Raw genomic sequence first — 12,826 nt, forward strand, 5'->3', positions numbered from 1 at the left:
TATTTAAGCTTAATATTTGTTTTATGATAGGAACTGGATGAACCTGTATAGATTTTCAGTGTCTCAAAACAGAAGAAGAGGGAGGAAACTTTTTTAACAAGTTAACTTACAGAATGTCTCCAAACATGATAGTTTCCAGACTCAAGAAAGCTCTAAGGTGTATGCTTCATTTTAAATGATGCAATGGGACATAAGTTGGAGCTGAGCAGTGCCTCAATACTGTTACAAAAATAGGCACTGTGGAAGGCAGGGTGTCTTTCCAGAACCACAGCCTTTGTGGGGATGTGCAGAGTGCTTCTTTTGCCCCTTAAAGCATCAGCAGGAATTAACACTGGGATAATTTCCTCCTAAGACATTGCATCCCACTTATAAATTTGCTTTCATATGGATTAAAATTTTGGGTTCAGTGTTTTGGATTTCCCAGATTAAATGCTGTAACTGTATGGAAGGAAGTGTTATTCTGGAGGTGCGGCGAGAGTGGTAAAGTTTGACACCTCATGAACCTTTAGGCCACTCAGAGTTGGGGCATGAGTCCAGCACAAGCTGGAAGATGCTACTTCATCCAAAGGTAAGATACAACAGATGAGTTGGTTGGGGTCATGGTGCTGCGGGGAAGAAAACCTCTCCCCAGATCCTGCCAAATAGCCTGCAATTGCAGGAACTGCTGTCTTGTCTGGGAGGCAAATTTTATTCCTCCTTCTCCGTAAGAGAGAGGGCTTCCCTCGCTCCTCCTCACGCTGTGAAGCAAACTGACTGTCAGTGTGGTCAGTACCTTATTTTTGTGGGGAGCTGTTCCTCCTGATCCAGTGTTTTGTAGAGGGACTTGCAGGTATGACTCGTTAATCATTTCCTTGGAGGGAGCAGCTCACTGCTCGTACCTCACCACTAGGAAAAGAGCAGGGACTTGTCCGGGTTTCTGGAGATGTTGACAGCCGACTGCCTGGGTGGTGGTCTGCGCCAAGACGTGGCAGCACAACATACTGCTACGTCAAGCAATACAGACATACCTGTGATGGGGAAATGTCGTTGCCTCCTTGTAGCCCAAGTAAGCGTGTAGATGCCAGACTTCACATTTATCTTGCTCTGCTTGCTAGTCTGTTAGCTTATTCCTCTTTCTTTGAACTGCCTTGAAGATTGATAGTGTAAAAATAGCGGTGCTAGTAGGAGAGAAGCAATCTCAGTTGTAAGTGGTGAAAGAGTTTAACGGTGAGAAAGTCACCCCCAGTCCTGTGAGCCGGTGGGAGATGGTTGTGGCAGAATCAGGCTGAAGCTGGTGGGAGCTGTTGTTGCGGCACACCTTCCCAGATGCTTCTGTCTCCGGTGCTGTCACTGCTTGTCCCCTACACCCCATAAAAGCCGATAAACTGGATCAATGCAAGCTTTGGATTAGGCAGCTTATTGGATTCAGTGTGGCAAAGGGAAAGTGATGGAGCCAGAGCACAGTTGTTCTTTGGGGCGCTTGCAGTGTCAGAGGTATCAGACTGTCACATCAGCTGCTTCTGTTCAGCCAATGTGAGGACAACATGAACACTGAAGGTCCAGGAGTGCTGCTGGTGCAAGGACAGAGAGCGTGGGGATGCAGTGAGGCCACTATTTAAGATGTGATGTCCCCGTATGGACAGATGTGCTGAAATTAGGAGCTAGAGTTGCTGGCTGTGGCATGGAAAATTATTCACACACATTAAAATTCTTCACTCAGTATGTGATAAAAGGCAGCCTGTTATCTTGCTGTAAGGTTTGTGGCCAGTGCACTATGGAACCATGAAGATTTCAAAATATCTCCTGACATTAAGAGCTCTGGAATTTTCTTTGCTTCCATGGCTTGAAATGGGCATAGCCCAGTGAGCTTCCTCGCACACAGCAAGAGCCATTTATTTGCTAGGGGTTTTTTTTTAGATAATGTTTCTGGAGTGATGAAAACGATTTCTGGCTTTGCTCTTGAAAATTGAATATTGTTTTTCAGAATCTGCTGGATTATTATTAATCCAATAACTGCATATGATAATAACTATAGAAATCAATAACTAGATTTACAGTAGTATATGTATGATATAATTTTAGAATATGTCTAAAAGTTTTCTGTCAGTATGTCTAATGTTCTTACTTGGGTGATTGTTATTTTACCTTCAAATTAAAGTAAAAATAAGATATGATCAGAGTCATGATTTGTCATTCCAAATGGAATTAGTCATTGGTCATCAAGACGCTAATCAAATTACATGTTTCTAAAGAGTTAACTTAATTTTACTCATATGTATGAATAGTTTTTCCAACTCTACCAAACTCTTCAACAAATTCTGAAACTTTGTTTGGGTTGGATTCATCTTACCCAACTTCAGGCACTCTGGTAGTCAGGTGTCTGGTCTAGCCTAGTTGCCTAGGCTGCTGCAGCAATCAGTGGAGAAGGGTATGTTGTCAGAAGATGTCCACTCTGCTTATCCAGACCTCCATTGTACAAGGATCATTGTCAGGGTGCCCATCTCTCCCCACTGACTCTAGGTCTGGACGAGTTTAGGGACACATGTAAATCCTGGCTGGATCAGTCCCTGTAGTGCCATGCTGCTGGGAGAAGTGTCCCAAATTCAGCAGTGGGTTCCTCACTCAGGTCAGGACAGCTGCTGGAAAGGCTGTTGTGATCCCATGGCATTGGTGAGCTGTTTTCTGTGGCATGTGGCTCAGGCACAGAAATCAAACAGAATGAAGGCACTTTAGAAAAGGCACTCAGAAGGTGGCCCTGGGCAGGGGTGTAGACGGTCTCCCTGGCAGAGTGGGAGAGTTAAGCCTCAAGATTTACCCATTTAGTAGGTATGATGTCTGAGACTGTGGCACCGATTCGGTATTTTTGGTTACTCCAAACCGTCTTGCTTTCTTGGCTTTATGTTCGGCAGCAATCCCCCTAAGAAGCCCAAGCCTGGGGCCCCTCCGGTGCCGTAGGAGCGGGGTAAACTCGTTCCCCGCACTCGCTCCCCTTCCCCTGCCGGCTTCGGGCACCGGGCGGCACGGCGGCCCCACAGCGACAGGCACCCGGGCTCCCGCGGCCGGGCTCGGGACACGCGGGGCCGGGGGCAGAGCCCGGGGGCAGAGCCCGGCTGCAGCCCGCGGGTGGGATTTGCCGAGGCGGCGGGGGCGGTGCGCGGGCGGCCGGGGGTCAGCGGCGGCGCCCGCCCCCTCGGTCCCGCCCGGCCCCGCCCGGCCGCGGCCGCGGTGCCCCTCTCGGGGCAGGGGCAGGGGCAGGGGCAGGCGGAGCGGGGCGGGGAGGGGGGGGTCCGGAGCAGGCGAGGCGTGATCGCCCGAGGCCCCTCCTGCCTGCCGGGGAAGACTTAAAACACCCCGGCGAGGCGCGGAGCCCCGCACTCGGGAGCCCCGACCCACGGGCAGAAGCGCCTCGCTAAGCCGAGAGCCGCTCCGCTGCAGCCGCCGCCGTGAGTGCCGCGACGGGGCTGGGGACGGGGGACGGGGCTGGGGACGGGGCTGGGGACGGGGGGCGCGGGGCGCGGGGCGGCCCGGGCCGGGGCGCGCAGGGGAGGGCGCGCGGCTCCCGCCGTCGGGGCAGGTGTGACGGCGGCTCTCCCCATCCCACTCCACCGTGCAGATGCAGGGCACCGTGAGGCTGTGGGTGTCGGTGCTGACTTTCGCCCTGTCGCTGCTGGTCTGCCTGGGGACGCTGGCAGAGGCGTACCCCTCCAAACCGGACAGCCCTGGCGAGGACGCCCCCGCAGAGGACATGGCCAGATACTACTCGGCGCTGAGGCACTACATCAACCTCATCACCAGGCAGAGGTAGGCAGAGCGGCCCGGCCAGCATCCCCCTTTCCCACTCCCCGGGCTGCCTTTTTCCCTGGCGAGGCTCAGGGGAGGAAAGCGGGGTGCCCCCTCGCAGCTGCGTGTCTCACCCTGCTTCCCCCACCGACAGAGAAAGATGTGGTGCACACACTCCCTTTAGAGAGTGACACCCATGCACCCCCAAGTTGCCTCTGGGTCCAAAGCTGAATTTCTACCATCCAAATTGGCAGAAGGGGCAGGGGCGTTGATGCTGCCTCTGTTCTCTCAGCCCTTTCTAGCCCTGGCACAGACAGGCTGGCGGGCAGGAGCGTGAACCGCAGGGCAGCATGCACAGGGAGAGCCCCCCAAAAGGGGGAGAAAACAAACCTAACCTGGGAGCTGGAGACAGATAGGGCAGTAGGAGCAGTTTCCCACTTATGTTGCTGCCACCGACTCTAGTGAAGATTTTGATAAGAAAAAGTGCTCCTCCAGCCTTGTTGTAGGCGGAGTTGTAGTAGTCCAGATGCTGTGTGGTTTGCCACCTACTTCATACAGCTGTGAGTGCCAAAAAACCCACTAGTCCTAACAAAAACTCTCTAAAGACCACAAGCAAGAACCCAAGCCCAAGCTGAAAGAGAAAGTGTGACCCGAACCTGCCTGGCTCTAAACTGGCTTTGTGAGGATGACTGTGCTTGTTAAAGTAGGGGTAAAGGCTCAATCTGAAAAAAGTGCAAATTTTCATAAAAATTAATTTTCTTTGAAAGCATCGGTCCAGTTTAGACTGTGTGATTAATAGAAGTCTCCCCTGACGTCCCTGAACAGTGTGTGACCCAGAAGATCTTTGACGTGTTTATCTATTTGTTTAATATCAAAACCAGATGAGAGGTCTAAAATTAGGCTTTCATTTGTCCCTCTAGAAGTCTGAAGAATTAAATTAGAAGGGAGGCTATCGTGTAACTGAGAGCTTTCCCAGCAAACCCATAACATTGTCTGCCAGTGCACTAATAGCATAACACAGATGAAGAGGCTGATAGAAACACAGTTCTTCAGTCCTGAACTTTTAAAGCAATATTCACAACTTGTTCATGCTTATGGCATGCTTCTGTGTGATAGTCTGTGCTCGGAAAACTTTTTGTCTAGATTACTGCTAAAATAATCTGATCCTTGAGTTCTGCCTCTGCTGCCCTTTTCCCTTGTGTGCGGTGGGACCTCCAGGCTTGTCTCTCATCTCTTCTTTTGTTTCTTTCATCTCCAACTTCAAAGGTGGTTCCTGTCCAAAACCAGGTCATATTTAAAAACAAACAAACAAAAAAACCACCAAACCCAACCAAACAAACCCTCCTTACAGTATTCAGCCTCCACTTCTGGTGTGCGCCCTGTATGCTTGCTTTAATGTTGGCTGTGTAACTTTTTTCCGTAATTTCTGGGCTGCAAGTACGCAACTCAGACTGAGATGGCTTTCATTCTTCTGTGTGGATTTGGATTCTGAAATGAACTGAAATAGTTATTATTGCTGATTTTTTTTTTTTTTTTTAAATTTCTGTTCTTCAGATTTCTTGTTCTTCTTATTTTACCTATATTTCCCACTCACCCTCTCATATTTAAAGGGAACAGAATTGACCTGGAAGTACAAGAAAGCTGGCAGAAAAACCCCACCACAATGGCAACTTCATGATACACATTTTAAACTTGACTACGTAGGTTAACTAAAAAAAAAAGTGTGCTGTTTCCACTGTGTGTTGAGTTAACAGTGCAGAAATAAAGTAATTGCCGCCTCCGTTTGGAAAGCTTAACTGAGCTCCTGGAGGTTCCCTGTTTTGGCAGTGACACAGTCATTTGCAAAATGAATCAATAACTTCCGAAGCATTTTGGACTGGTCTAAGAATAATTTGATCTCTTTCAGCAGAGGTGCTTGAAGCTTTCTGTCTTGTTTCAGCTTTTTGCTTCTGCCTTTTGTGCTTGGTGCTGCTCGGGAGCCCTGTAACAGGGGTAAGATGAGGGGTCTGGAGGCTCACCCTGCTACTCCTGAGGGTGTGTGAGCAAGCTGTGCTCAGCCTGTCACCAGATCTGGTGCCTGCAGCCAGGTCACTGTGCAACTGGTGAGATGGAGCAGTAAGAGCATGCTAGGAAAAGATGAGATTGATGCTTTTTTCTCTTCAGATTCATCTGTCTAGTCTTGTTTGATGTCTTTGTGATTATGAATAACCTTCTGGCTCATCCTCCTGGCTTCTGCTTCTGACCTAACCAAAGCATTTGAGTGTCATTCCCCTCTGAGATACTGACACCCACAGGGTCTTCACCCCAGCTCCCATGAAGCTTCTTCCTTCCAGACCATCTTTCTCTTCTTGTCTTTAGCCCTGGCTGCTTTGCTCCCTCTCTCCTTTGAGATCCTTCTCCTCCAGATCCATCTCACTTAGCTTTAGACATCTGTGCCCATCAGCTTTATACCCCTTTGAGGTTAGCTGAGGGCAGCGGGTACTTGTAGGGTGCAAGTCACCAGGCCTGTTTCAGACTTCTCATTTTGGATGAGATCCCTTGTTCCTTAGGTGCCAGGTCTTCATGACTATAAAGAGAGCCTAAGGTGACCAACACAGATGCAGACTCCTACCCTGCAGATGTCTGTGTGTCTTTGGATTAGACCCATCTCTGTCTTCAAAACCGTTATGTGGTCCTTGCCTCATACCCCTCTACTGCACTGTTCAGGGGGCTTTTTTCAGAGCCCATCTTTCCTTGAATCACTCCTCCTTCTGCTACTTGGTACTACCTGTACTCCCTCTTGCCAACAGGCCCTCTTCCTTTTGTCCCTTGAAGCTTGCTCTTGCATCTGTGGCTCTTCTGTGCTGTAGCAAAACAGTAAGGCCATTCCTGCTGGAAATGGCTTGAATCATAGGCAGGGCAGGGAATATGAAAGCGTGTCTGACTTTGGCAGTACTGATGCTCCCACTTCATGTCAACACCCTTTAATGTGGAAGGGAGCAGATCTTAAGAGCTTGGGTTTTTTGGGCAGTTTTCTGAATCAAGCCCACAAGATGCTTCTGAGATCCCTCAGCTCCCATTGCCAGCCTTGGACATCAATGGGATTTGACTGCCAAGACCCAAGTTCTCATAGCAAGCTTTGAGATTTCTCTGAGTCTGAGATACTATGTCCCTGTCAGAATAAGTACGTTTACTATTTGATCCCTTTGACTTCAGCTGGAGTTGTGGGTTATCAGCATAACAAAAAAAGGCTTTGATGTCTCAAGCTGAGCATAAAACCTGACTAGGTATTTTCACAAAACTTGGAGCCTCGTTCTTTTAAAACAGCTATGATGTGTGATACAAGTGTTTCCCAAACATCAAACAAAGGCCTGGCTTTCTGTGTTCACATTGTCTCAGAGCTGGGCAGAGTAGACAAGGAGCAAAGCACAAAGCAGCTGGAGCAAAGATCTCCCAAGGCGTTTGCTTCAGTAAGAAGAGACTGACTTTGTCCATGGCCTCTTTTTGTTATGGCTGTAGCATGGTTGTTTCCCAGTGGTAAAATTATGGGGCAGACAGGAGGCTTAGGTGTCTGGCATAGGAAGAGCAGCTGCTTCTTGGCCAGCCCAGTTGATTGCAGTTCGCAATTGCCTCATGTGCAGCTTTGCTACGTGAGGACATGGTGGGTCCATCCAGCACAGGTAGCAGCACTGGTCTAGCCAAAGTGCTGAAGGGACTCGTATAAAAGGTATCATCTCCCCAACACAGTCATCTTCATGATTTGTCCAAATCACTGCACTCCAGAGAGTGACTACCCATTTCTTATTCAGACAAAACTTTCCAAGAGATTAGTGGGAGTTTTGCCCAAGTGTAAATTGTTACAGCAAGTTGTTGATTTGTTAAATTGATTTCTTTAAAACAACAGCAAATGAGATTCCCCTCAGTTGAAGTCCAGGTCACATACATATTAATTGGAATAGGGAAATAGAAAGAAAGAAATCCCTTTGTGGTGATGGAGTGCAAGGTATTTGATTCAGCATCATGCTTGATTGCGTTATTGTAATAACATTTTACTATGTCTGGCTGGTTCTTTTCAGATACCTACTTTCAGTCAGTTTAGATTAAGAAATGTACTTTAAAATTCTGAAACTGATGCTTTGTCTTTCTGTGGCACAGGTGATGTACTAAAATGATTAAGGCAATATAAAAATACAAAAAGTTGAATAAAATGATTGAAAAGTGAGATATGTTTCCACTTTTCAGTAAGTCATGCCATCAACAAGTAAAACTGCTAGCTTTTGAAATATAATTTGGGAAGGTTTTAGGGGGTTTTTCCCCCAAATTTAGATCAAGTCGTTGGAGAGACATCTTGATAGCAATGTCTCTCCAATAGCAAAATCTAAGTCCTTAATTACACCTTTGATTTCTCTGGAATCAGAATTTCACTCAAGCAGTATTCACAAAGCTGTTATCTGTTAATGTACTTTGTGATTCAGACTAATTACATACACAAGTTACAAACCATGATCTTAATTCTTTCCGATGAAGGGAGCGTTTGGTTATAGTTATCACTCTTAGGCTAATGAATCCTTATAGCGAAGAAGTGTCTGTCAAGCTGGCTGCTCCTTGTAACTTCTGTTTTCTCAGGAAAAGAGAGCAAATTATTTTCCAAGAACCAGGAATTGCAGTACTTCTAACTGTTGAGCAATGTATAGTATCCAGGATTTTTGAAAAAGCAATAGAAAGGCAGCTGCTGTGTAAACATAGGACAAAGGTAGCTGGTGATATCCCATTTAATCGAAGAACTCTGATTCAGAAAGTTTTTCTCTCCCGTCGCCACATAGTTCAAAAGTGATGATTGCCTTGGGGTAGCTCAGATTTTATAACCTCGTGTGTTGGGCAGCCCCAAATGTACTAGTTATCTTAAAAAATCTTGGCTAGTTCCTTGGATAATATGGCATATCTGAGTTAGTTTTCTATTCACTTAATAGATAAAATTGACTCCTCATTTACAATACAGTAGCATCTAAAACAATACGAAAGTTAATGAGATGATAGAACTGGGTTTGTAGGCAGCAATGACATGCTTGGACATGCTGTCATGCAGAGCTTCCTCCCTCTTTGTCCGTGCTCACATGATTAAGGTGCAAGGCCTTAGAGTATCCAGGAACAGCCATTGAATTGAGAAATATTCAGAGTTTCTCAATACTATAATGTAACATGATTATGGAAAAAATATATCCAAAGAAATGCTGAAGAGTGAACATTTTCTCACATGGCTAAGTCAAGTTAAAATACTTGCTAGACAGTTGTCTTTATGTCTGCTCTATTCAGTTTTTCTGAAAAGATTTGTTTAAAGGTTCCATGCTTAGTCTTCATTTTTTAAAAACTGACATATATGAAAATATACTTTTTTCTTTTTCCTTAGATATGGAAAGAGATCAAGCCCAGAGACACTGATCTCAGACCTCTTGTTAAGGGAAAGCACAGAAAATATTCCTAGATCCAGGTATGTATGAAGAAGTTTTGTGGTGGCTTTCGCTTCTCATTTAGATTTAACAGTTTCATTCATTATCAATAAATATGTTTCACAGGGAGAAAACATATGCCACCAACAGCTGGGTAAACATGTCCAGAAAAAAACATTTTAAATTCCTTTTTTGTTAAGCGGTAGCACCATCTATGAATACAAGAAATGCCTTACCAGATGTAATATAGTCCAAACTCCTCATTCCCTGATTTTGGGAGCGGGCCATACCTGCTGTTTGGACGAAGGGAAGCATTCCCACAATGCTCGCCCCTTACTGGGCTTTATTAGACAGAATTGTATGCTGATGTCTGATGACAGATTAGAGCCCCCAAAATGACATATTTCTACTCATTTGCTACTCAAACAGGTTTAAATTTTTCCTCCAAAGATGTATGAGTGGTAAATATGCACATACGTTAACTTATACACAAATGCACAGCTATGACAGGTCTTTAAAATACAGTATTTCACATTGGTTTTGTACCTCATATTTTACAAAGGGAAAAAAGGCCTTTATATTTCCATTTGCACTTGGTTTAAAATAACAGTGGTGTTTCAAGCAACAGTGGGATTTCAAATGTACATACTGTATTTATCTAGTTGGATAATGACACTTTAGCTATAATGTAAGATACTATAGTAGTGACTACAGTTTAAACAGCTAAAAGTAAGTATGTTGAAAAAGCAAGATATGGGAGCTTTTTGTCTCATGACAGAAAATACTGGTTTTAGTTTTGCTTACAATCAAGCGTGAATGAGCTCAGTTTAAACCTTTACTGATAGCCTGAAGTTTGCTGATAATACTTCTACTGCAGAAATAAATGTTTTGTGACGTAGTCATCTCGGGAGTCTACAAGCAAATGCATTTTCATCAACTGTGCAAAGGCTCAATTAGACTAGTTAAGTACTTAACCATAATAGTCTGTAGCACTGAACTTAGGGCGTGATCTTGTCACTGAAAGGTGACCAAAATTTCTACTGCCATCAAGGCACGTTGTCCATGAGACTTGTGGTTCTGTGCATAGGGAGACCATTGACTTATGGTTTGATGACTAACCGCAGCTGTGGGGATGCAGTTTTCTCTGCAGATGCTTATGTAAAAAACTGCATGAAGTGCAGTGAAACGTATTAGACTATTTTGTGTTTAGTAATGACAAGGCAGAGCCCTCACATAATGGGAAATTTCCGCTGCCGTGAATTTGAGGCAACACACAGGGTAGTACAAAGTCTACTCCTCTCTGTAATTTTCACCCCTTTGTAACAAAACTTTATGGTTATTATTATTGTTTCAATAATGCTATTTATAACACACCAGGGAGCAAAAACTCATGAGCAAAATAACAAACTAGTCTGCATTTAAGAAAAAAAAATTGATGAGAAACAGATTTTATTTTATACCCCCTATAACAGCACTTTAAACTGAGTATGGTATTTGTCATCCATTGATGACAATTATGGGAGTACTGGGAACAATGATGTCTAGTCTCCTATGGATATGTTTTCTAGGATAAAACCCCGTACAGATTCTGAACCCTGCTCCAGCTTTTTCGTCCATGTGAGGACATAATTAAATCTTCTTTCTACCGAGTCCTGTGTTTCATGGCACATCAGGAGCTTAGTATCTCTGAGATATCCGTACCTCTCTGACTTCGCTGAAATTGTTCAGAGGGTTTGAAAGCTGGTGGGGCAGTTAGGGGAGCCAGGCAGGGGTGGCCAGCTGGACACACAGTAAACATGCCCAGGTACAACACGGCTGCCTAAGCCTTACTCCTGGAGGAAGCCAGGCTGGATGAATGAAAGGCAGGCTGGTATTATTCTGAACTTAAACTAGTGAAGTATATGTTTTAGAAATAGTCATATATGCAGCCAGTTACAGAGCAGATGTAATTTGCACTCAGTGAATCAGTGAGAGAGAGACACACACTTCATGAGTTCTCAGGAGTGAACTTTGTAACTAAACACTGAGGTATTAATAAACAACTTAATTGTATTCAGCATGCCTGGTTTGACATTTCACTTTTGCTGACTAATATATGCCCCAAAGTATTTTGCAGTCTAGGTGTATGTCTGACCATATAAACAAAGTTTAGAGAGATTCTTATAGAAACCAGTTAAAATATAGGAAGTTAAGGAATAAAAAAATGGAGGGACCTTGACCTGAGTACAAGTAAGTTACTATAACAAAAAGATGTGATGTGGCATGTTTCTGGTCTTGTTGAGCCTATGGAGAAATGAGAACACCTTTAAAACTCAATAACAGAATGCATCTCCCCTACAACTGCCTCTTCAAAAGTTAGGTATCTAGTGTGAAGTAGTTGTCTAGGCTGCCTTTGCAGTCAATTGGAGGGATGGGTATCTCCAAAATGAGCCTTCCATCTGAAAATGGGCAGGATCAATTGCCCTCTCAAGGTGTCAGTGTCTCCCCAGTGACTGTGAAGGAAGACTAGATGCCCAACTTTTAGATGGCAAGAATTATGGCAAATGCATTTCCTCTAGTCTCTCTGTGTTCTCCACTTGCTGACTTACTTGCTGGGTAGACAGAACAGCTATTTGCAAGCAAAGGACCTCTAGATCAAATCCTATCTTCAGCACCCCTTTCAACATGTATTTTAAATGTTTGATATTGAGCAGTGGAATACCACAATAATATTTTAGGATGGTAATTGTGGACTTCAGTTTTGTTTGAAGGTGCTAACAGCATGACATGGGGTTTTTGTGTTTTTTTTTCTTTTGGCTCAGTGAATTCTCTTTGGAAACTGTTTACTCCTGAGTAGGAGTTTATAAACTCCTCCTGTTTATTCCTGAGGAGGAAAAATATCTCTATTTGTATTTCAACATATCATAGTTTTCTAGCTGAATTTCATTAAGTGCTTCTTAATGGCATAAAGCAGCTTTGCAGTGAGTCTCCCTGGACAGCAGTGTGGAGGGGAAAGTTCTGGTACCAAAGTATAGACATTTGGCCAACCAGGATGCCTCTGCTTTGATGGGAGTTGCATATCCAATCTTCAACTGCAAATATGCATATGTATTCCTTATTGCTGCTATTATTAAAATGAAAATTTAGGTAGTTCTCACTTTGGATTTTTCAGAAGGGGCTTTAAAATGTGTTTAATGTTGTTTTTTTTTTTATTCATAACATGTATTTCAGGTTTGAAGACCCTTCGATGTGGTGATGGGATTTTCAGCACACCGTCAAAACTTTTCCTAGTTTTCAGTTCATACTACACGCCTCTGAAGCAAATCATAGCATCGTTCCCAGTGCATGCAGCCATTGTACTGAATTCTGTAGAGTTTTTCCTTCATCATATTTGTATATACCTTTATTTAAATAAATTATTTGTGCATTCCAAAATATAACATACTAAATGAAAACAAGCAACCCTGTCATTGGTATAGCAAAGAGTTGTTTTAAACTATTAAAACTGAATTATAACCTTCCTGCAGTCTAAAGTAGTATGGACAACAATAGTGTCACAGTTATTACAGTAATTAGTGTGCAAAGTAAGATAAAGACATCATTTATTGTAGCGTCAAACTCAGCTCAGCTGCTTGATTTATACAAAACTGTATAAAAGTAAC

General features: G+C 44.2%; 1 protein-coding gene across 1 annotated transcript; it reads left to right on the forward strand.

The window, feature by feature from the left end:
- Positions 1–3,394: 3,394 nt before the first annotated feature.
- NPY (neuropeptide Y) lies at positions 3,395–12,420 on the forward strand. Its single transcript, XM_059819001.1, has 4 exons — positions 3,395–3,422; positions 3,593–3,780; positions 9,146–9,226; positions 12,396–12,420. Exons 2-4 carry the CDS (start codon positions 3,593–3,595, stop codon positions 12,418–12,420), a joined length of 294 nt encoding a protein of 97 aa, XP_059674984.1. The 5' UTR covers positions 3,395–3,422.
- The last annotated feature ends 406 nt before the right edge of the window (positions 12,421–12,826 follow it).

The sequence above is a fragment of the Gavia stellata genome, chromosome 6 (genome assembly GCF_030936135.1).
Source record: "Gavia stellata isolate bGavSte3 chromosome 6, bGavSte3.hap2, whole genome shotgun sequence".
In the NCBI taxonomy this organism is placed as follows: domain Eukaryota; kingdom Metazoa; phylum Chordata; class Aves; order Gaviiformes; family Gaviidae; genus Gavia; species Gavia stellata.

What these genes read in the sequence shown, in the direction of transcription:
- NPY (XM_059819001.1), top strand. Translation starts at nt 3,593, where the DNA reads ATGCAGGGCACCGTGAGGCTGTGGGTGTCGGTGCTGACTTTCGCCCTG. An exon ending in AACCTCATCACCAGGCAGAG is followed by an intron (nt 3,781 to 9,145) that starts GTAGGCAGAGCG and finishes CTTTTTCCTTAG; the next exon opens with ATATGGAAAGAGATCAAGCC. An exon ending in GAAAATATTCCTAGATCCAG is followed by an intron (nt 9,227 to 12,395) that starts GTATGTATGAAG and finishes CATGTATTTCAG; the next exon opens with GTTTGAAGACCCTTCGATGT.